Source organism: Homalodisca vitripennis, chromosome 3, assembly GCF_021130785.1.
Source record: "Homalodisca vitripennis isolate AUS2020 chromosome 3, UT_GWSS_2.1, whole genome shotgun sequence".
Taxonomy (NCBI): domain Eukaryota; kingdom Metazoa; phylum Arthropoda; class Insecta; order Hemiptera; family Cicadellidae; genus Homalodisca; species Homalodisca vitripennis.
The window spans coordinates 210,841,416-210,866,099 of record NC_060209.1 but is presented as its reverse complement, the minus strand read 5'-3'; the positions used below and the strand labels follow the sequence as shown (position 1 = coordinate 210,866,099).

At 34.1% G+C, this 24,684-nt stretch overlaps 2 protein-coding genes and 1 long non-coding RNA gene across 4 annotated transcripts; 1 reads left to right on the top strand and 2 right to left on the bottom strand.

The window, feature by feature from the left end:
• Window positions 1–613: 613 nt before the first annotated feature.
• On the bottom strand, window positions 614–4,274 carry LOC124358077. Its single transcript, XM_046810372.1, has 2 exons — window positions 3,038–4,274; window positions 614–1,612 (listed from the first exon to the last, which is right to left on the bottom strand). The coding sequence occupies exons 1-2, from the start codon at window positions 3,319–3,321 to the stop codon at window positions 685–687; spliced, it is 1,212 nt and encodes a 403-aa protein (XP_046666328.1). The 5' UTR covers window positions 3,322–4,274; the 3' UTR covers window positions 614–684.
• Window positions 4,275–5,248: 974 nt separating this feature from the next.
• LOC124358075 lies at window positions 5,249–9,855 on the top strand. 2 transcript variants are annotated; one of them, XM_046810371.1, is made up of 3 exons: window positions 5,249–5,499; window positions 6,448–6,604; window positions 7,283–9,855. In XM_046810371.1, exons 1-3 carry the CDS (start codon window positions 5,341–5,343, stop codon window positions 7,951–7,953), a joined length of 987 nt encoding a protein of 328 aa, XP_046666327.1. In that variant the 5' UTR covers window positions 5,249–5,340; the 3' UTR covers window positions 7,954–9,855. The 2 variants fall into 2 exon arrangements, with proteins under 2 accessions (XP_046666327.1, XP_046666326.1); XM_046810370.1 differs by having other exon boundaries at window positions 6,448–9,855.
• A 4,629-nt stretch (window positions 9,856–14,484) lies between these two features.
• On the bottom strand, window positions 14,485–19,060 carry LOC124358076. The gene is made up of 2 exons (XR_006922040.1): window positions 18,807–19,060; window positions 14,485–15,904 (listed from the first exon to the last, which is right to left on the bottom strand). It is a non-coding gene; the product is annotated as an uncharacterized LOC124358076 (long non-coding RNA).
• Between the last annotated feature and the right edge of the window lie 5,624 nt (window positions 19,061–24,684).

Below are 24,684 nucleotides of genomic sequence, written 5' to 3'. Positions count from 1 at the left end.
CGGGACTTCCGATCAAAGTTATGGGAAGAAGTAGCCAAGGAACTGAATGTCCAAGGTAAGTACTGTACAGTTCTCATACATTTTCGTTTTATCGTTTACCTACGTAACAAGTTATAATTATTGCTCTCAAATTGCAAAACTTGAGCTTTGAGCTCTTGAGCAAAAAAGCTTATCAAGTTCTTTTGTGACATCCTGTAGACAACTTGTCATTTCAGTTAAAATACCTTAAAAACAAGGTAACGCAGTTATTTGGTTAACTTCACAAAATTCCGGAATTCGTTCTCTTAAACCTATTAGGATTTTTGGTATATTTTCTAAAATTTCAAACAAGAAAAATTTGCATTATTATAAAGATCTTACCTTAGCAGTGCTGTACATTGTATGTAGGGACAAATGGGGGTAGGGGTGCCCAGCGTGATTTGTGGATCCACGAAGGTGGGCCTGGATGGTGTATATACCACTGCAGTATATGTTGATGGAGTAATGTCAGAATGATCAAAATAAATAAAGGAAACATTGTAATACAACATTGAATTTAATTGTTATAATCGATTTAAATATGTATAAAAAAACTACAAATCAATATCTAAAAATATGTAATAATGGTTAAAACAGTTCTTGGAAGCAAATGTTTGTCAAACATAATTATTTTTTAAACTTTTTTTTCAGTAAGCCTACTAATGTTTACTTGTTAACATTGAAGACCATCTCATCTTGCCACGGAACACTTCCTAGGCCATTGAAGTACTCTTTGTAAAAATTTCTGACATCCTTCGCAGCGGTAGTTGCTCTATTATACCGTCGAGTAGTACCTAGATTAGGCCTTTGGTGATGTTGTACGTATTCCTGTAGACCTTTTTCTAGAACTCCTGGATTGACGGTAATATTATCTCTGTCAATAATGATGTTTTGTAGAAGACACATACATTTGATGATTTTCTCAGCCTTTCCTACTTCTGTTTCGATGGGTTTGCTGAGCAATTTCCATTTTGAAGTTAAAATGCCAAATGCACACTCGACACAACGTCTGCACCTTGACAATCGATAATTAAATATGCGCTCTTCTTCACTCAAATTTCGTTGGCCGAATGGCTTCATTATGTATGATTTTAATGGATAGGCATCGTCGCCTACCAGAACATATGGAATGAGTGTTTCACTGCTGGTATCTATCGGTGAGGGAGCAGGCAAATGTTCTGAGAAATTTTCAAAAAACTTGGATATTGGTGATGCTTCGAAAACTCCCCCGTCGCTTTGCTTTCCGTACGCTCCAACATCTATGAATATGAATTTACACTTGGCGTCGGCTACTGCATGAAGGTTAACTGAAAAAAATTTCTTATAGTTCAAAAACATTGTACCGCTTTTCCCAGGAGATTTTATTCTCACGTGTTTTCCGTCTATACAACCTACACAGTTGGGAAAGTTCCATTTCTCCTTAAATTCTGCTGCAATTTCAAGAAATCTTTGTTTATTAGGCACTGGTAAGTGGACTGGGGCAAGCTGTTCCCACATGCAATCACAAACTTCCTCGACTATTTTTCCGACGGTGTAGTTGCTCATGCGAAATGTTTCGCTCAATGCTTCAAAGGACATGCCTGTTGATAGATACCTGAAACAATAATACAACCTCAAAAAATCGATTAAAATTAGGAATAAATATTAACTTCACTTGTTTTAAAACCTATTTTTCAAAACTAAAGACCTACTATCTGCTAATTTTTTTATATAAGTTGTGATTGTATTAAAATATAACTTTACAAGGAATACGCTACTAACTGTGCCAGATAGATTGTATTTTTTTATTGCATTGCTGGTCTAAGTTATAGTTTCAAACTGGAAATTATTATTTCAGGAGACGAAGCACGGAAGACGTGGGAGCACTTGAGAGATACGTTCAGGAAGAAAGTAAAAGAAAACAAATCTGGTTCCGGAGCAAAACCAACATGGACCTACTTTGAATCTTTAACTTTCTTATTGCCTGTAATGAAGCCACGAGTGACAACTGGAAATCTCCCTGTCTCTGATACGCCTGTCAACACTCTTCTAGAATCTGAGGATTATGCCGATTTAACAGAACATGATGAGACGTCTACTCTAAATATCGACGAACCTGATGAGTCACCAAATGTAGAACGAGCTCAACGATCCGATAACACGTCCACACCTAGTCCTACTCCAGTGAACAACGAGTTTCAGCGTCCTCGGCAAAAGAGAAAGCGAGGATCGACAATACAAAACGAGGCTCTTAATTTGGAAAAAAGGAAAGTCCAGCTACTGGAAGCTCGGTTTGCTGTCCAAAAATCCAGCTCAATGGAGGAAGAGGATGAAGACTTATCGTTTTTTAAAAGTTTGCTGCCTGCACTGAAGAAGCTACCATACCTTCGAAAAATGAAATTGAAAGCTTCAATCTTCAATAGCGTCATCGCTGAGCTCGAAGCAGAAGAAAGATGCAACAGGCCATACCAATCCGTAAATACTCCTCTTTCTAGTCCACAATCAGGGAATTTTGGAGGATACAACTTAAATAATCCCTATGCATCAACTTCAAGGCCTACTACACCACATACTGAAACCTGGCCTACCCCTAATGACCAAATACAGACGCCTCCCTACACCAATACCTTCGAGAATCTCTAAGTACAAACATTAACAGATGAAACATTAATGATTAGTTCTCTTTTTTACATAAGTATTGTTTAAGCTTTTGCTTAAAAATGTTTGACCGTTTGTTAGCTAGTATTTACTTATATACCCTGTTGATAGGTGTAACAACTTTTATTCTCATTTATTACATACATTTTTACAATTAGATTTAATTATTATAATTCTCTTCACGTTAGACAATATTTGATACATGCGCTCAAATTGTATTGTAATAGATTAACATTAAGATTATACATTATAATCTTAGTTATACAAATAACATTAAGAGTCATTAGATTCCATGGGTTATATTTATTTTACATTATTTTACAATTATATTTTGATAAAATAAAAATGTTTTCAATCCTGAATACTATGTTTATTTACTTACCTCAAGAGAATCGATAGCTTTTCGGCAGGTTCTATACAAGTTCTAAAGTTGGACCATTTCTGTAAATCTCCCTTGATGTGGGACAGTATGTAGTCATATGTTTCAACAGTCATTCGATAGTATTTCTTGAATTTGTCAGCATGATCACGTAAGGGTAAACAGGTCACATAAAACTCACTTTGGGTGTGATCTTCATTAAACTCATGTACCCAAAACTGTCTCGTGTTTGAATTTAATAATAAATTCCTGTCTAACAACAAAAAATCCGCTAAATCCTCGTCCATTGTAAAATTCAAACAATAATCAACAACAAAACTTAAACAAACTTCAAAGTGTTAAAGCCACGATCCGCACTTCTTGAGAGCTGACAGAGTACTGAGTTTCTCATCTCTCTGCCTCTGTCGGGTTGAAATACCGGCTGCAGTGTAGGAGGGTCAAATCTGATCTGTCTGATCGGAACCGGGTTGGTCGTACCTGACTGAGCGGACCGGCTCCAGTGTAGGAGCGCCCTTTAGCCCACCCGGGTCAGCCCGCCCGGCCTACCCCGGCATAGTGTGGACCCTGCTTAAGAGATAAGTTTAACCTTACAGGATCTATCTGCAATGGTCCAAAGGCTGGACGACCAGTCACTGTCACTACTCCTGAAAACGAAATGATTGTCGCGCAGACCTATGTTCAAAGCCCAAAAAAGTCAAGAAAAAGGGCATCAATTGAACTAGGCATTGAACGCAGATCTTTAGGACGCCTAATGAAACGGTTAGGTTTGAAAATGTACATTCCAAGACTTATTCATGGGCTAATAGAGGACGACCCTGATCGTCGACTGCAGTTTTGCGAGATAATGTTAAACGAGGAACTTCAAGGTGCGGGAATTATTCAAAAAATTGTTTGGAGCGATGAGGCTCATTTTAAGCTTTCAGGTGCAGTCAATAGACACAACTGTGTCTATTACTGTTTTGATAATCCACACTTGACATTCGAAGAACAGCTAAATCAACCTGGAGTAACAGTTTGGGCTAGCATTTCATGTTAAGGTGTCATTGGACCTGTCATTTTTCATAACACTGTAGACCAACATGCATACAGGAACATGCTGACTGACGTTATACCACAAATCAAAATCCAGCAGGGTAATGAGGTATTCTACTTCCAACAAGATGGAGCTCCTGCCCACTATGCGACAATCGTGCGTGACCTACTAAATCGGGAGTTTCCTAACTCGTGGATCGGTCGAAGAGGATCGGTTGAATGGCCAGCAAGATCTCCCGATCTGACACCGATGGATTTTTTCTTTTGGGGAGTTGTCAAAGACAAGGTTTTTTCGAAAAAAAACCTCGTGATCTTAATCAGATGGTTGAATTCATTCGCCAAGCTTGCCAAGACATAGATGAAAATAAAGAACTTTGCCGAAAAGTGTGTTTAAGCGTAACTTCAAGGTTACAGCAGTGTGTTGACTGTGAAGGCAAACAATTTGAACACAAAAGGAAGTAAGTGTATTGGTGAAGTACAACACTTTTAAGAGTTAATTTCTGTTTCTTAACGCTCTTAAAATAGATTGTAAAAGTTTAGGTTTTGTAGAAATAAACCTACTTATTCTTTAACATATTTAATTACTGTATACCTACTTTTGCACCCCACTGTATATAAGACTATCCTGAGAAGCTCTACTGACCAGATGTCTGCCAGGTAGAACTCAAAATGCTAATGAGGCATTGCATAATGCCATATGGTCTAAATGTTCAAAGAACGTGTACACCTCAAAAATAAAACTTGAAATAGGCCTATTTGAGGCCATTAGTGTCTATAATACAGGATACCTAAATACGTGTTCCAATTATCAAGAAACATCTGGCCTCAAATCTGTACCTCAGAACCATATGAGCCTAAGTCCAAAATTTCTTATTTTTTAGGTTATTGCACGTATGTTCTTAAAATTTCATTTTACATCCAGCCATACCATCGTAACTCCGCTAAAAATTCTATTTTTATGATTTATCAAAGGTTATATGAGTCTAAGTCCTGAGGTATATCAGAACCAGACAAACTTAACTCCACCTATGATGTTATGGTTCTGAACATTGAGCATTTCAGCAAAAACCTAAGTCCACAAAATGGACTTGCCATTGTCTGGCCCTAGCCACTATACTCATTTAGTCTCAAGTCCTCTTTTCTGAACAGCTGATGAGTGTCAATAATACTATTGATATTGCTGCTGCCTGCTATTAGAGAGATTATTGAGGTTAGGACTGAGCTGTACTAATCAAAGTTTTATTCTACTTTTAACAAAACGTTTTGGTATTAATATGGAAAGTAGGGGAAAGTTTATACTTTCCAAATTGAAAAACCTTAATACGTTCACTGAAGATAATCTGAAACCTGAAACTAATGATTGTCCTAGCAATCAATCAGTAGAAGTTCCACGAAGAAATTCCACTCCTTCACCGACTTTAACCGAATTAAAAGTAAGTATTTTTTAAATATGTTTACAAGCTAACAATATGTAAAACTTAAAGTAAAATTCGAATTTTATACTCAGACCTCAAGGAACAATTTTTATTATTATTATTAGGTACTTTGGGATTATACCGACCACACCCAGACATGAATCGTTATTTAACATTTTGCTTCTACTGATTACTAGATTAGCGTAGAAGACTATTTCGTCAGTATAAAACAGGAATTGTCTTATCGCAAACCCCTCCCCATCCTCAGACAGAGGTCAAAGTCGAGCGTCTAGTAGATAACGTGATTGCAGAGCCTCGCCGCCCGTTCAGCTGGTGCATCGCTTTGTTGTACTTTCGTGTTTTACCTCTACATTTCTCCAAACACAAAAATTTAACAAAAACAAACATTTACCAAACTAAACTCTTTATTAAAAAAACACTCAAAACTTGTTTTTATTCTTGATCACATTCCGCCACCCAAAATGCGAGTGCCTCCGGCCATCAGCGCGGGCTTCGACAGCACCTTCGGTGCTGCCCCGCGCTGATGTCGACGAAAGAAAAACATCCCTCGAGATAGTACCTATCAGTAAAATATCAAATTCTAGAGGGGCTAATCAGAAATATAAATTGAATTGAAATGGAAAGGCAATTATGTACCGTGCAAATCACGTGATGCCGCGCGGCCTGCCGTAATCAGGATTCTCGAGAAAGATAAGATAACAGCGACAACAATACCGATCACAATACCTGGAAATGCTTGTAAGTTTGTAATTTTGTAATTGAAGAGTTGTTTTTTCGTTCTATCATGTTTGTTTCTATAAATTTCTATTTTTGTGTTCTTCATACTGGTGTGGTCGGTATAATCCCAAAGTACCTATTATTATTATTAGCCTAGGTTTAGAACATTGTTGTGCCAATAGGAGAAGTAGGCCTAAGTGTATGTTTGATTTTCAATTTTATTTCTAGGTATTGAATCCAGATTGCACATCCATCCTCGTTTTACCTGACAATGACTCAACCCAATGGAATTTTAACATGCATGAAAGTGAAAATATCCAAGTTGAAAGAGAAACTAGTAAAGACGTACATCTTCTTAATTTCATTTCAACTCCAGTAGAACCAGGTGAGATTAGTAGGTACATAATACTCTAGGCTCAGTTTAAATAAATTTCAGTAAATTTATGGTTGTTATAAAAATCTTTTTTGTGTAAATTACTGTTATGTTTAACCATTTAACCATATTGTAGCAGGTATTTACTCGGGGGCTTTAGCCTACCCTAGCAATAATTTAGGTTCCATTTCAATCGTGTTAAGCTGGGCCTAGACCTAGTACATTGTCATTAGACTGTAAATGCTGTAGTCGGTAGGGACAGAGAGCATTAATTTCATACGATAATAGTTATATTCTTAGGGGTTCTTTGTCTTTCCGACTTGTTATTCTACCTAATTTAACATTCTACATGTTTAACAGAAATTATACTTCAATATGAAAAACTTCGTGAGTGACGAGTAAATTACACATAATTACCAAAAACATGATAAAAATTCAATAGAAATCCACTTTAACGATATAATATTTTTTATATCCACATTCTTTGTGTAGGCTATCTATATAATGAACTAATCAATGTTTTGGCGGAACATCAATTTAAAAAATTAAAATAAATTGGACAAAACCGAGTGAATTTCTCTATTTCTTGAAGGCTGGGAACACTTGTAGGAAAGAAAGCTCTATGTTATTAAAAGCAAAACACTTAAATAAAATTAAATATTCAAAATATCTTAACAATTTATTTTTCAGAGTCAAATGAATGGGAGCTAGAGACGATAACACAAGTGACAAACATGGAACAAGAATCTGGAGCATCGACAACACTGGAAGATTTAGATGATGCGCTATCTTCTGTGAGCGACCTATTTGAGAATGACATCGATGATCCAACATACACTCCACCTTCAGGTTCAGAGAGTGATTCAACTTTAAGTAACGATTTAGAACAAGTACAAAGTCAATCTGTAAGTACAAATACTACAGCAAATAATAATAATATAATACCTCTGGTACCATACACCGATTCAGATGACACGGAGAGCGAGTTACCGATAGTTACTCAACCTAAAAATAAAGGAAGAAAAAGAATAAGGAATGAAAAAAAGTGGAAAAAAAACATTAGAAAGCAGGGACGAATTTCTGGAAAAGAGCATGTCAACTCTAAAGGAGATATTGTAAAAGAAAGAACTTTAAGACCTCCTTGTAAAACTACTTGTCGCTTGAAATGCTCTCAGCGCATAAGTCATGCACAAAGAGTACACATTCATTCTGACTATTATAATAGTGAAAGAAACTTAAGTTCTAAACGCCAGTATATAGTTTCTTGTATTACAACCAAGCCAATAGCCAGGTCACGACAAAGAGATGGTTCTAGAAATAGTAGAAAAAAACAGCCATACTTATTTTCTCAAATGGGATAACAATTTTGAAAAAGTTTGCAAACAATTTTTCTTGAACACACTAGTAATATCAGAAACATTTGTTAAGTTTGCTCTCTTAAAAACCCAAAGTACTGGTATGGTTGAACCAGACCATCGTGGCAAACATGTACCAGGAAACAAAATACCAGAGACAGCAAAGGATATCATAAGAAACCACATATCAAAATATCCAGCATATGAAAGTCACTATAGTAGGGAAAGGACAAACAAAAAATACTTGGGTAATGATTTAAACATTTCCATAATGTATACCATGTATGAAAATGAATGTAAAGAAAAAAATATCAAACCCGAAAAGAAATGGTTATTTTCAGAAATTTTCAATAGAGAATACAATTTGTCATTTCATTTGCCAGACAATGACACATGTGATTTTTGTGACAGAATTGATTGCCAATTAAAGAATGCAAACGGTGAGCAAAAAGAAAACCTTCAAGCAGAAAAGCAGAAGCATCTAGATGAAGCAGCACGTAGATACCATTTGAAAAAAGAAGATAAGCTTTTGGGACAAGGAAATGAAAAATTTAAAGTTGTTATGGCAGACCTACAGAAGTGTCTTCCTACTCCAGCTCTCACAAACTGTCAAAGCTTCTACTTGAGAAAGCTCTGGACTCTAAACTACACCATTGACGACAGTAGTGGAAAGAAAACGTGGTGCATGATTTGGAATGAGACCACTGCAGGTAGAGGTGGAAGTGAGATGGCTTCTTGTTTGTTTACCTGGGCAAATGAAGAGCTCAATAAAAGCAGCATTGACACTCTGACTGTTTGGACCGATAACTGCAGCGGTCAAAATAGAAATATTAATATGATTTTTATGTACATTTGGATTTTGAAAACTCTACCCAACATTAATGAAATAAACCACAAATTTTTATTAGCTGGGCATACACATATGGAGGTAGATGGTAAACATGGATTAATAGAAAGAGCAAAAAAGCATCTTAAAACTAACACAATATTTACTACTAATGATTGGGCGAACTTCATCGCATCTTGTAGCAATAAAAACCCATTCATTGTAAAGAAAATGTCTCTTGAACACTTTCTTGATTTTCTTTCGCTTACTAATAAAGATGGACCATTAATAAACAGGAAAAAAAATACTATTGGAGAACCTTTCCTCATTTCCAACACAGTTTGGTTACAGGTTCGAAGAGAAGAACTTGGTATACTGTACTATAAAACAAGCTTTGATGATGTTGATTTTAAAAGTGTGGATTTGAGAAGAAATAAGAGAAAAGAAACAATCATGCCTGAATCAGTTCCGAAACTAAGATCTGAGAAGAGGAAAATAAGTAATGAAAAATTCAGAGATTTAATGACAATCCTCCAGTGGGTCCCTGAAGAATACAAGGCTTACTTTGAGAACCTTCCACATGGGGCTAGTGAAAATGACTTTCCAGATATCAGTTCAACATTATTAGATTAATTCTTACCTTATATTTATAGTTTTTATAAGCAGTGTAATAGTGTTTTATTGACGAAACAATGTATATTAGTTGCTAATGGAAATACAATGCTTAAGTCCAAATAGCATTAAAACAAATGTTTTTGATTTTAGAAAAAACAACTTTCCAGATGCCATTACAACATTGTTAGATAATATATTTTATTAGCATTGTAATAGTGTTTTTATTGACTAAACCATGTATATTGGTTGCTAATGGATACACTTAATTTGGTTGCTTAAGTCCAAGTAGCAATATAACATATGTTTTTGATTAGAGCCAAAATATCGTAAGTCCATTTTTAATGTAACAAAAAAATAATTACATAAAAATACTAAAGCAGTTTAATGCTTCTATAAACATAAGTAAGTTAACTTGTGAAGTAGAAACTAAACACAGTTCATAATTTTATAATAAAGAATAAACACAACTGTTCGTAGTTTTTATGCTCTCCTGTAAAATCTACTAAATGTGACTTAGGCCCATATAGTTCTGAGGTACAGAAATTAGGAAAGTTTAGTTCTTTGATTGCCAAAAGATTGGACAAATCCCGTCTTCGACTATCATCGGCCAGAAAAAAAGAAAAAAAACATCGCCTACAGGACAAAATTAAAGCAAGCTCAGATGGAAGAAGAGAAGAGGATTAAAGAAAAAGAAGGACAGATGTATGGAGCTGGAGAGTTTTGAGGCATATAATTTATGTGTTTGTTTATCTTGTTCTAAAATAATGTTACTTTCCACTTTAAGGAAAATAAACATGGTTTCTTATGTAAATGAAAAATTATTTTCAGTATACAGTAGGCCTATGGTAAGAAAGTATTGTTGTTAGTGATAATGGTAGAAAATTATTGTTTATTGAATTAAATTTATATAGGTTAGTTTATGTTTATTTTCTTCAGTTTGTTTCTTTAAAAAAACTAACAAAACTTTAAATGTCATTTTCCGAAAATCACATTTTACAGCGTTTTGTGAAGAATAGATTTGAATAACTCAGGTAATAAACAAGATATCAAGATGAAATTTTTACTTCATGTTCTTGATTATATAAAGCAACTTTTTGAGTATGATTAAGTGTCTAGCATTAGTAGATTTTAAAATAAAAATTGGTTTATAATGTGTGCTGATAAAAATTTTTTTAAACTATTTTGAACCTGGTTAACCCGCCGTTAGTCCCCCTGTGAGAATAATTCTCACATTTTCGTATTTTTCAGCAGGCTGCGCATTCTATTGGTCATAGGTTCAAATCGTTCTAGGAGTTCCTCACTCTGTACACTAGGAGCGCTATGGTAGCTCAAACAAAACTTTATTGGATGCCGGTTGTCTGGTAGAGGGGGGTAGACCTGCCCATGTCGCGTCAGTGAGGAGAATCTTCTACTCGGGACTAGTCGCGTCACTGTTGTTGTGAGTTTTATCCTCTACACCCGACTAACCGCGTGACATTTTTATTTTATTTTTTTGGTTTAAGTGACATTATTTTACTTGCTTGATTTACATTAGTTTTTACATTAGATATAAGTTTTCAATATGGATCAAGACAGTCAGTTGTTGAGTTGGTTGAACAATACAGACGATGCTGATGATTCAGAGGACTCTGATGGACCCAGTGAACATGACGATGATGATCGTCACTCAGAAGTATCTTGCTCTGATGTAGAAAACTCAGATGAGGTTGATAATGATGTTTATATGGTTCCTGATATACCTGTTTCAACACCTGAACCAAATCAAGATTGTGGCACTTTTATCGCCATTGATGAACAATTTGGTTTACAAAATGATCTGCTACCCATAAATCATGTTGAGCCTTTACAGCCAGTTAGCTTCCAGAATGATATTCATGATTTGGAAACCAATGAGTATACTGTACTTGAACCAGGGCCTCCTTCCTCATGTCAAAGTGAGCTAACTGGGAGTAACCAAATTGGAATTGGTAGGCCTAGTGATTTTTCGAGTCAAGCTCGAGGGCGAGGTGTTGCTCGTGGACGAGTAACTAAGAGACGTGACCATGCTCCTGTTCGGTCACATGGCACAAGAGGTCGGACTGCTGTGCGAGGCCCTGGTGCTGTACGACGAGATACTCGTGGTCGAGGAAGTAGTAGCAGTCAACCTGTCAGTCGTGAATGCCCTCAGAATTGTTACATTGGGAAAAAAAACTAACGTCATTTGGAATAAGTTTCATACCTCGAACACTACCAAAGCTCGCCCTCAAAACATCGTGACGAAATTACCTGGAGTGAGCCGTGAGGAGTAGCCCGTGAGTGTAAAACTATAGTAGATTGTTGGAAACTTTTTTTCCCTGATTTTATGTTGCAGGATATTGTGAAATACACTAATCAAAAGCTTTCCAAAATGAGTCAAAAATATACTCGAGGAGAACAAGACTGCCGACTTACAGATGTGACAGAAATATCTGCTTTTTTCGGGCTCTTATATATATTAGGGGTCAAGAAAAACAACCATATTCATTTGGATGAACTCTGGACAGTTGATGGAACAGCGCCAGAAATTTTCATTGCTACTATGTCACAGAGAAGATTCAGTTTGCTATCACAGGCCCTAAGATTTGATGATGGAAATACTCGTGCTGCAAGGAAAAAGTTAGATAACTTAGCACCGATTCGAGAGTTATTTGATTCATTTGTAAAAACTTGTGGAGAAAGCTACAGTGTTGGCGAGAATGTTACTATCGACGAAATGATGGAGCCGTTTAGGGGCCGTTGCAAATTTCGTATTTACATGAAAAGTAAGCCCTGCAAATACGGTATAAAAATTTATGCAACCGTTGACTCCGCAACTTTTTACACAGCTTACATGGAGATCTACCCCGGCAAGCAGCCCAAGGACAGTCCTTTTACAATGGACAATGATGCAGCAAGTGTGGTGAAACGTTGCATTTCTATAATAAATAAAACAGGACGAAATGTAACAATGGATAATTTTTTCACGTCAGTACCTCTGGCAAATGACCTTTACGTCAACCACAGACTAACAGTAGTAGGAACGTTACGTAAAGACAAACGTGAAATTCCTGCAGAACTACTTGATGTTACTGGAAGGCGTAACTGCTCTTCTATTTTTGCTTTTTCCAGGCCACCAAATTACTGTTCAATGGTATCGTATAAGCCTAGCACTAAAAATAATAAGCTAGTTCTTCTTTTGTCCATGCTTCATGATGATGACAAAATTGATGAAAAAAGTGGAAATGACATGAAACCCGAAATAATCACATATTATAATGCAACTAAAGGTGGAGTAGATGTGGTAGACCGGCTGAAGACAGAATACTGTGTATCTAGAATTAGCAGAAGATGGCCGTTTACGGTTTTCAATGGACTTTTGAATGTTGGTGCTGTCAATGCGTGTATAATTTTCAAAGCAAACACGAACTCTGAAATGGCAAGAAGACAATTTCTTATGGAACTCGGCAAGGATTTGATAAAAAATCTTCTTTTGAGAAGAGTTGAAATAAAAACACTGTCGATCCCAACGAGACAAAAAATTAAAAACTGTCTTGGTAAACATGAAGAAGCCAATATTAGGAACCCAGCTGAACACACTTGTGCACAGGAACCTGGGAAACCCCCGAAATGTGCCTATTGCCCAAGAAGAAAAAACCGTTATACGAAGAATACTTGCGGAGAGTGTCAAGCACCCATTTGTAAAGAACATGTTGCTACCACTGTCTTAGTGTGCTCAGAATGTGCCAACAAAGAAGACTAAGTACGAAGTTAAGTGTTCTGGAAGAAAGAAAACAAAGACTTTTTCATATAACAGTAGGTATATCATTATTTCACTTACAAAAAAAAAACTTAACTAAACTCATGTTTAATATGGCTAACTTTTATTTTATGTATTAATAAACTCTCTCTTAACTGTAAATGTGTTTTTACTCTACCTTGTTTAGCTTAAATATTATACTAGGGGTTGTATTAAATGCATTTACATTTACAAACGACTAAAAAATTAAGAAAACAAAGGTTTTTGACAATAATAGCATGAGTGAATCAACCTTTTTTTGTGTAAAAAGTGACTTTATTATGTTTATTATTTAAATATTAAGTAATAATGTCAGTTTTGTTAACAATATAGAGAATATTAAACAAAGTATTTGAAAAAACAGGGTGTGAGAAAAATTCTCCACAGCCGACTAACGGCGTTACAAAGCTTTACGGGACTAACGGCGGGTTAAAAAATAATATATGCATGGTATGGTCAAACAAATACCCAAAAATTTAGATAGTATCCGTGGCTACAAAATGACACAAATTTGAAGGTGTTAGGTCAAATATTAGTCGAGTTATATCAATATCAATATTATAAAATGGTACGTATGGTATTTATACGTCCCTCCACCACTTAATGTGGGGTTTCTGAACCCAATCAATGTTAAAAAAATACTAAAAGTCTTCTTTCATCAAAAACTAAAAAAAAGATATGTCTGAGTCCAGAATCTCTCTTAATAACCAGTTTGTTTGAGCTGTAATATGTGATCATCTATTACACAATGATCTAGGTACTAATACTATTGTAATTATTATACATTACACATTTTTGCTAAAAGACCAAATACAATAGGCAATTTAGTACAAATTTTACAGTGTATTAGATATAGAAACAGGACATGTGGTAATCAAAATGATCTCACAACATTTCATGACAACTGCTTCACAAGAGCTTTGTCCTTAAACATAGTTAATGAAAGGTTTATTCGGGTTAAAATACGTGTTCTTCAATTATAGAATGAATGTTCTACTAATAGAGGTAATGGTAATTCCACGTTACATGTTTTTGCTAAAGGTGCCAACACAGTAGGCAATTTAGTACATATATTACAATTTATTAAATCTAGAACTCACTCATGAGGTAATCAAATTGGTCTCTTAACATTACATGAGAACTGCTTCACAAGAGCTTTGTCACTTAAACATAGTTAATAAAAGGTTTATTCGGGTTTAAATACGTGTTCTTCAATTATAGAATGAATGTTCTACTAATAGAGGTAATGGTAATTCCACGTTACATGTTTTTGCTAAAGGTGCCAACACAGTAACTTAGGCAATTTAGCAGAGATATAACACTTTATTAGATCTAGAACTCACTCATGATGTAATCAAATTAGCCTCACAACATTACATGACAACTGCCTCACAAGAGCTTTGTCACTCAAACATAGTTCATGAAAGGTTTATTCAGGTTTAATTACGTGTTGTTCAATTATAGAATGAATGTTCTACTAATAGAGGTACCAGTAATGGTAATTCCACGTTACATGTTTTTGCTAAAGGTGCCAACACAGTAGGCAGTTTAGTACAAATTTTACAATGTGTTAGATATAGAAACCACACATGAGGTAATCAAAATTATCTCACATTACAAGACAACTGCTTCACAAGAGCTTCGTTACTTAAATGTAGTTTTTGAAAAGTTCATTTGAGCTAAAATATTATGTGATCATCTATCATACAATGATCTAGTATAACAGATAGTATTTCTACATAAAATGATTTTGCAAAAAATGCCTGCACAGTGGCCAAATTAGTTCAAATTTTACAAAACATTACTTCTAAAGTTTGTATGGTAATTAAATTATTTCATATAATAGACAACAATTACACAGCAGTATTATCACTTAGAAGTAGTTGATTTCACATAATAGACAACAATTTTACAACAGTGTTATCACTTAGAAGTAGTTGAATTATTATTTCTATGAGTTGAAATAGTATTTATTCTTCAACAATACAACATAATTCAGGAAGTAGTAGCTGTATATTAATTTTGTGCCAAAATGCCAATACTGGGACAAAATTATAAGGTAATAAAATAATTCAGATAACGAAAAACAGTTTCAAAACAGCGCTGTCACTTAGGGGTGGTTGAATTACAATTTCTAAAAGCTGAAGATTAATTAAATCTTCGATAACAAAACATTAATAATTAAAGTAGTAGTAATGGTCTTATATTAGTCTTATTTTTCCAAAAATTGCAATATGGTAGGCAATTTAGAAAAATCTCACAACAATTTACTTTTAAACTTATGAGGTAATCAATGTTATACTCTTGATAATATGACAACTGCTTCACATAAGCGTTGTCACTCAGACCTAATTAGTTGAAGTAATTTTAATATGTCAAATACAACTTATTACTATATACAACAATTATACAGGGTGGGGCAGAGGTTATTTAGAAATTAAATTAAAAAGAAAGTAATGAAGAAATACATTTCATTCTTTTTATATAATAAAATACACAAGTTAATATTTACTTTTACTTAGTTTTAAATATAACGCCAAGCAGATGGTGTCCATTGTTGTCAATGCAGTGCGCTAGTGGGACTCAGAGGTTTAGTTCAACTTTTTCCATCAAATTGACCAGTATTATTGTTTTATATTTGGGTCAAGGTCTTTCGATGATCAGTATAGACCAGTGATTTAAAATAGACATTGTTTAAATAAAAATTAGTTGTTTTATGTAATCTGAAACAAATACATTTATTTGACATATAAAAGTATAGCTTCACTATAATACGATTTTAAAAGCATAATAATACTTAATTTATTTCGACATTACTGCTCAAAATTAATTCAAAGTAAAATCATTTTGGAAATAAACTAAAAATTGAAATCATGTGTTTTGTTATTGACTAATAGCGGTAAGAACAGTGACAAACATAATATCTTCTTTGTTTTACAAGCAGTCCAGTTTACCCTTGAAAATACATAAGTTAATTAAATGTTATTGTTTTGTTGTAATAATACTAATTATACATTATAATTTGTAAATTATATAAATTAATTTATACATAATTTTTCTATAATTGAAAACTAGCAAAATCATATTGTTCTTTAAAACATCTATCACGTTTCAATCATTAGATAATCATCATTTGATTGCATTGGTGGCCGCTTATTATATCACAGCCTTCAACTAAAATTTTTTATGATTACATTCATAATCTCTGTTACATTCATAATACCAAATTTAGAATGTTCAAAAAAAGTTAACTGAAGTGATTCTTTGCAACGTTGTGAATATTCCGACTTTTCTTGCAGCGAAACACTATTTAATTTCCAACTTAATTCTAGTTTTCTTCACCTCACTACAAACAGGATATCCTACTTCGGATTTAAAGGAAAAAGGTCATTATCTTGTAACTATTTAAAACATTGATTAATGTTTAAAAATACATTTTGAGACAGTAATTGTGGGTTCATTGCCATTATTCTTGTTGATGTCATTAGGCTACTCAGTATATAAACGAATTAAAAACAGCTGGCCATGATTAATTATGAATATCTATATGTTAAATCTTGAATTTGATAGTATCGATATTTATAATCATGATTTGAATGTGTTGATGGCCGCTTGTTATACTACAGCTATGTATCCCGTGCAAAATTTAATAAAAACTGGCATGTATATTTTTGGGTTTCTGGACTCAAATTTAGTTTCAATACTTGGCACATAAAATTGATATAATTCCAAAAATAGTTGGATAAGGGCTATATTATATAGTGGACTATGTCTAGAATGTGTATATATAAAGTTTTATAAAAATCGTCTCTCCGTTTTAGACATGTATGGGACAATCCATAATTTAAAAGATACATATAATTAATATACCGGTAGTCCCAAAAATTGGTGTGGCTTAAAAAGCGAGGACGGGCAGAGAATGGTAAGCCGACCCGGTTTATATACCGCTTATTACAATTAATACTTTATATATTGAAAAACAGAACTATCAATCTATATCAACATATATAAAATACTAAACTAAATGCACATGTTTCAAATTATCAGAAATAGTTTAAATAATACTTTAAAGGTCATAAATAATAAAAACAATCCATAACCATTTATCAAATGAACATTAAGACCGGTGATTTCAAATATGTCATTCAAATAATAAAAATAACAACAAAACAAATATCTTCAAACCAAGAAAGACACAGTAAATCATCTTTGGTATTGTAAAGTTTTCTAAATGTTATAGATAGGCTAAATAATATAGATAGTTTTTATATAATGTAATTCAACATTTTTGTGGTATCAATTTACAATAACGTGACCATGGAAAGGTATGTTAATTTTTTTTTCCTGAATACTACAATTTTTCCTGAAAACAATAGTGAAGAAAAAATTCGTCGGCAACGAAAATCAAAGGAGTTACGATTTTTTTAAATCCTCTGAAAACTCCGTTTTTGACAGTTTCCTATAACTCCTCTCTGCTCAAACTCAGTATAGCCAGATTTTAAATACTGATTATCATACCAACGAGAAATTATCTTACTTTCATTTAAAATAATTGTACCAAACACATTTAATGAAAAAGTATGTTATGTTCGTATAATAAATTATGTTATGATTAACTTTTGGTTTGTTACTTGTATAAATTTGTCAAAAATCTTTCATGGTATGATAATATAACTACCCATAGTGTATCTTACCGGCACATAAAATCAATAAAATTATCGTACCTTTACGATAATTATCGTACCTCTGGCAACACTATCCATATTTGACAGGTTTTGGTAATACTCCTCGCCTTCTCAAATAAAGAAGGGACGCCATTTTAAACTACCGTTGTTCCTCCACGTCTATTCTTAACTTCCTAGTTCAATAGTGGTAATGGCACACCTTTGTGTTGGATGTTCGGTATCACGTGGAAGCAATTCATAAAGACAAGTCTGACTAATACGTTAATCCTGTCAACGATGCCTGCCCGCTGCGCACTGCTTGCTCTTTTAGAAAAAAAATTAACTCGAGCTTGCAAAAGTCGAATCCCAGATCACGTGATGCCTTAACACAATAATGTCCGAAAGGCATAAATATAATACAATAATATACTTTACCCCCAGTTCATATGTAACTTACCTGTGATAATAATACTTGACTATAAATGCCCAACCCATGAAAAAAAGTTCATTTTCCATGGTCACACTAATGTAAATAAATACCATTTTTGTTTCTTTAGTTTAGATAATCATAAATATGATTCTCTTGTAGTCATGTAGTGGTGGCCTTTTATTACACTGCAGCCCAGTCTTATAAACTGGCTTGTACATTTTTGAGATACAGGACCATCCATGGGGTTTTTTTCAGAAATTGGCCAGTAAAATCAATATAGCATAGTCCCGAAAATAGCTGTGAATGGCAATTATTAAAAGACTGGTTTCTTCCTAAATTTAACACACATCCTAGTTTTTAATAGGGATTAGTAGTTCAGGAACTAAGTAGTTGTCCCAGAATTAGGTTAGCATTTTCTTTTTATTAATGGAATCTACGGGCAGATCGCACTGCTATGTTAGCATTATTATTGAACAAATATGGAATGAAATTGAACATCAAATTATAGCTAAGAAATGTATCATTGCTTACCAACAAGACCATTACAGAGATCTTGTAAACAACACTGGAAAGGAAGGGCCTAAACTGCAAAAGGCATATTCTCCACTTTTGCTGAAAAGTGAGTTATTAGCATATTATTATTCCTCTCACTGATGAGCCAGTTTCTTAAGGTTGTAACTGTCTAAACTCACAATATCCTATTGAAATTTAATGTTCAATATCACGTTTTTAAGCAAAAGTAACATTCTCCACTGAGCGTTTTCTGGAAAAATTCACACTAGTGATGGGAGAATCGAATACAGAATCGAATAGTATTCGAATACAGCCAGAGTATTCACGTATTCGAATACATCAAAATGGATTCGAATACTTTTGAAATGAATACAATTTCACTGGAAGAATTGCATTCAAACCTGGAGTATTCGTTTATTCTGACAAATAGTATTCAAATAAAATATCCAAGAGCTGTATTCGTATTCATATGAGGTTTAAAATGAATACATATATGGAGACTTTGAAATGAATAATTTAGGGGAGATTCATAATTTGAAAAAAATAATTACAAATTTTAATACTTTAAAAAAAGTATAATTAATTGTATGATTATTAAATTTAAAAATACATATTATATTATATATATATATATATATATATATATATATATATATATATATATATATATTATATATATATAATATGATATGATATATTATAACTGAGTTACAGTTCTAAGCAATAAAAACAAATATGAATATTTATTTTATATAGTTGTGTAAAAACAAAATATTATTGAGGTTTTCTGGCTTCAGTCTATTTCTACGGTAATTAGTAACAGGACCTGCTGTGGAAAATAGTCTTTCAGACGGAACTGAAGTAGCAGGTAAATAAAGATATTTCTTCTGAAGTTCGTATATCATGGGTATGACTTGTTTATACGAGGCACCAAAAGCCAAAGTATTCGAATACATATTCGAATACAGTGATGAATTCGTGACAAACAAGTCCTGTAAGACAAGACAGGTCCAGACCTGTCTGTTAGAAACGCTCAGCTGAGCAAAAGTATTCGAATACATATTCGAATACAGGGGTGAATTCGAATTCACTGTATTCGATTCTTTAAAGTATTCGATTCTCCCATCACTAATTCACACTCAGCTCTCCTCTCAGCCAATGGCGGAGCTTTGTTTAGTCACGTGGTCAAGTAATCAATTGTACTCGACTTTGATTAAAACTTTTAATAAAACAGTTTAACGTGTTTAATAACTTGTACTGAATTAATAAAATGTTGTCTCAAAACATCATTTTGGTATTTTTTTATTCTTAAAAATAATAATCCTACGTCTGTAAATATTTTCTAGTCTGAAAACTGCTGGAACGCTTGGTGTTAGGACCTAGGAACAATCGTGGAAAAAACTAGTCATTCGCTCGTTTTTCTGAACAATCGATTCGTTCTATTATGTTTCACTACAGGTTAGTGAGTTCGATTCGCCCCTAATGATTTTTCACTTAGGAGGTATTGCATCTTGAAGTGATGCACTAATCTGCCATACTAATGACTAGCTCGTGAGAGATTCACTTGCTGTTACGGGTTTTTACTTATAAATTGTTACCTCATTAATTCTTATTACTCAGTTAAATTTTTATTAGTTAATCTTCTTTTAATCTCTCTTTTTTTTTGTAGTAAAATACCCTTCACGTTTACTATTATGCCGCTATTAGCTGTATACAAGTAGTAATATAATTTGTGCCACCTGTGTGGCAACTAATTGGGTAGCAAACTTTAGCCCAATCAACAATTCTGTAGTTCGAAACCTCAATTAGAACAAGAACAACTGATTGAGCAGAAAGTGTTTGCTTTGGGTGTTATAGCCTACTGTGGTTGAGAACACCAATATTGTTGTACAAAAGTGCCACCAGTAGTTTTGTCTGAGTAACTAATAGGCTGCATGTGCAGAAATGTTCTCTGATGCACTTGAGACACACAAAATTGACGGAATTGCTGCAGGATCCGGACACCGCCGTCAACTAGCTAAACATCCAACATTTTTAGTTTAGCAACCGATCTTCCAAGTATAATATACTTACATCGATGCTCCCATCGTTGGTAATATAAAAAATTGGTGCAAATTATCTAACCAAAAACAGCTGGGCTAGTGCTACACAATCATTATTCAGAAACCTCTCGTCTCAATTAAACCGAAATGTCAGCTTTTGATTTAGATGTAGGCTTTTTTTGAAGAAGATGGATGACCAAGTGGTTTGCTGTGAATAGTGGTCTAGCTATACTTCCACTCACCTAGATTGAGATTCCATTGGACTCTGGTTACACGCAATTATTTTCATCTTTGTCAGTGAGTCTTTCATGTGTCAATTTGTTCCACTCCAAAATTATTGTTTTGATTACTCAAGACAAATCAAATGTATTCTTTCATTACCCAATGAATACAAAGAAAAGGAAACAACAGATATTTAAAATAAGACACAACTATTACAAATTAAAATTATTAACAACTTATATTATAAGGAATGCCTACATGGGTAGCATAGCCTGTACGTAGGCATAGCTTGTTTAAATTTAATAAAAAAAAGTAAGGAAAATAAAGAGTAAATTTAATTATGTGTGAAAGATTAATTTGATGTGAATATGTTAGGGGCAACAACGATTAATGTGTAGACATGAACAACTCAACGGTATGAACACAACTGACACAACAGATGATAACGGAATATACTCAGAAACCGTACTAGCAAGTGTAGATGGGAGGGGGCACTAGTCAGGTCTGCTCCCATTCAAGCAAGATCAGTCTCGGGGCAAATATCAGTCAATTCCAAAGGTACTTTATCCAACGAAAATGCTTCCGGCTTCTGCAAATATAATATCTTTGAAGTGACCGTCCTCACTTATGTGTTGACGGATTTAGTTGGAAAAAGAACAGTTGGAACTGTCAAAAATTTAAAACAGTTGGTATCTTGTAAAATATGTATAACCCATTTAAAACAACTAATGATTACCAACAGATAAAATTTTTGTTGCTCCTGGCATATGCAAGCATACATTTAAAGTGTTCCTGCTCGCTTACGCGTTGACGGATGTCTTTGAAAAAGGTACCGTTGCAAGTTGTATTAAAATGGCTTAATAGTTAGTATTTCATGCATTTTTATAGCTATAACGGTATTTTTGTTATTTGACTTAAAAAGTTTAAACAGAACCCATTTTCAAAAGCGTGAGAGGATTTTTTTGTAATCTTTTATTTTCAAAAAGGTCTATTATTGGTTACTACAATTATCAAGTTTCATAATTTTATCTTATCTGGTTTAAAATATATAATTTCTGTTATAAAAAGCACATATAGACAGATAGACGGAACGCTAAAGGTTTTAGGTGATACCTTCATATAAACGGTTTTGTTTAATTTTTGTGTAGAAACACTTTTATTGAACACCCTGTATATGTCTTGTGACCTGAATAACAAACTCAATTCTAGAAATTGCCACTCCAAAACTAAACCCCAGAGTTATGTTTGTCCTACTTGCGTCAAATATGTTTTTTTTAGGAAAATGGTATAATATGCGATGCTAATTGCAAAATATGGTTTCACCCTGATTGTGTCAAATTTGACAGATATGAATTAAGAAAAACCTTCTGCATTAAGGAAGAAGAAGTGGTTCTGTAATAGAAAAGAGTGTGTATTAACGATTATTCTAAGAACGATAAAACCCCTATTGGTTCCCTGTACGGACTATTACACAGTCAACCTAGGAAAGATAAAATTACCACAGTTGCCTCTGGAATCAATGACAAAGATTGATTTACATACATTGTTTTACAAAATGTAGGAACTCGAAGCTCAAGTAAAGTATGTTATAGAGAAATGGGATAAAATGTATAAGGAAATTTGAGGAAACACTCTTCTTAGTAACATTTTAACACCAGGAAACATTATTGGAGATTAATGATCGTTAAATGCGGGTCCGTAACATAATGGTTAATAATGTATCGGAGAGTTGTAGCACTAATGTTGATTCCAATACAAATAACAAGGAATTTATGAAAAACTCATTACTGCTTTTGTGAAGAGTCTGCTAATCTGGAGCACAAAGACGAGAGAGTGTTTCGAGTAAGAAAACAGAAGCAAGGCTCAGCTGGACCACTGATAGTAGCTTTACAATGATTATGAAGCTCTGCACATTTTTGAGTACTTTTCTGGAGGTGCTGCGAAGGATGTACATAACTCATTTGGTAATATTAGTTAGAACCGCTAAAGAAAGGCTGTATATTTCTAACCTTAAAAATGAGCTGGAAGAAGGGAAGGAAGGGGAGAAATAGTATACACATTACAATTACGTAACGGTTTCTTGGCTATTATCAAACAGCTTACAGAAAACTATTAAACTGCAACACATCTGCACCAATTTCAATCCATTACAAAAATGTCAACAGACTCGAAAATTGTACGATAGTGTGTATGATAAAATAATTAGTCAATCGCCTATGCTCGCCTAAAGTACTGGTGTTTACCGAAACTAACCTTGAATAAAACATTCTTACTACCGAATTGGGGATGCATAACTTTATGTTATTTAGATGTGACTGTTCATTACCAACTAGCATTAAACAATCAGGAGGTGGAGTCATAATTGCTGTTTATAAGGATTTCCTTGCCTCTAAAATCATGATCTCTGTTACCAACATGGAGCAAGTATTCGTATCAACAAAAATTCTAGAATTAAATTTACTGATTGTTGCAGTTTGTTTACCTCCTCGGCTATATTCTAGCTTCTGGAATGCATCTGAAGAGGCATACTTGTCAACTGGAAAGCATGATCTCACATAGCTAGTGACTCGGACCTTCCCTTTGCTAAATGGAGCAATATCGCATGTACTCCTTCTTCTGATGCGTGTCTCTTACTGGAGGCTACACAATTCTTGAAAATGAAACAAATTAACAATATTTGAAATACCAGACGCGTTGTCCTTGATTTAGTATTCTAGTCAAAACTTGGCATTGAAGTTATCAACTGTGAAGATAATTCGTTGCATCAGGAAAACGCTCATCCTGATAGTTTTTAACTACCTTCTAGCCTTCCGATTACTAGAAAGACCCAGAATTGAATTTATAATCTCTGGAAATGCAACTTACCAGAAGTATTCAACTGGGTGTAAAGACAACCATACTAATCTTTTTCTCATTTAGACAATATAGAAGATATCTTTATTGAATTCTGCAAAAACTTTATTACGAATTATTCCCAGAAGAAAGATGAACCGGATCTGTTTCCTAAATGTTTTTCAAAATAACTGGAAGAACTCATCGTCCAAAAGAATATAGGCTACCTCACAAGGATTATAAGAACTCTCTTAATAAAGCTTTTTATAGCAGCTGCCTATGCTAGATTCAGCAATGTCCGGCATTACTGTAAAAGATTAGCCAGAGTTAATCACCAAAATTATCTTGCCGAAACGGATGACAGTCCAAGCATAGCCTATAAAAGTTTTGGGGTCTCTAAGTCGAAGTCTGGTGATCTGGTAGTCTAATGAGTCTTATGCTTGAGGATAAACTTTCTGAGGAACCTCAAGCGGCAGCTGAGCTTTTTTAGGGCTTATTTTTTCTGTTTATAAGAATAGCCTCTCACCAAGCCCGTGTACACATTTGAAGAGACCAATCACATATCCTCATCTACATATCTACATCTTTTGAAACGAATTTCAAATCTATGTACATATATCTCGGAGTGCCCCGGTCCAGATGGGATTCCTGCAACTGCTCTTTGCAGTGAGACGTTAGCATCTCATTTGTTCATTTATTTTAATTACCTGCTTGCTAAAGGAGTCTTTCAATCAAAGTTGAAAGCTGGATTCCTCATACATATACTTAAGTCGGACGACAATTCATCAGCAAAAACGTAT

Coding starts and splice junctions, on each gene's coding strand:
- LOC124358075 (XM_046810370.1), top strand. CDS start 7,898: ATGGTTCTAGAAATAGTAGAAAAAAACAGCCATACTTATTTTCTCAAA.
- LOC124358077 (XM_046810372.1), bottom strand. CDS start 3,321: ATGGACGAGGATTTAGCGGATTTTTTGTTGTTAGACAGGAATTTATTA. Junction 1,613..3,037: donor AAGCTATCGATTCTCTTGAG/GTAAGTAAATAA, acceptor TTATTGTTTCAG/GTATCTATCAACAGGCATGT.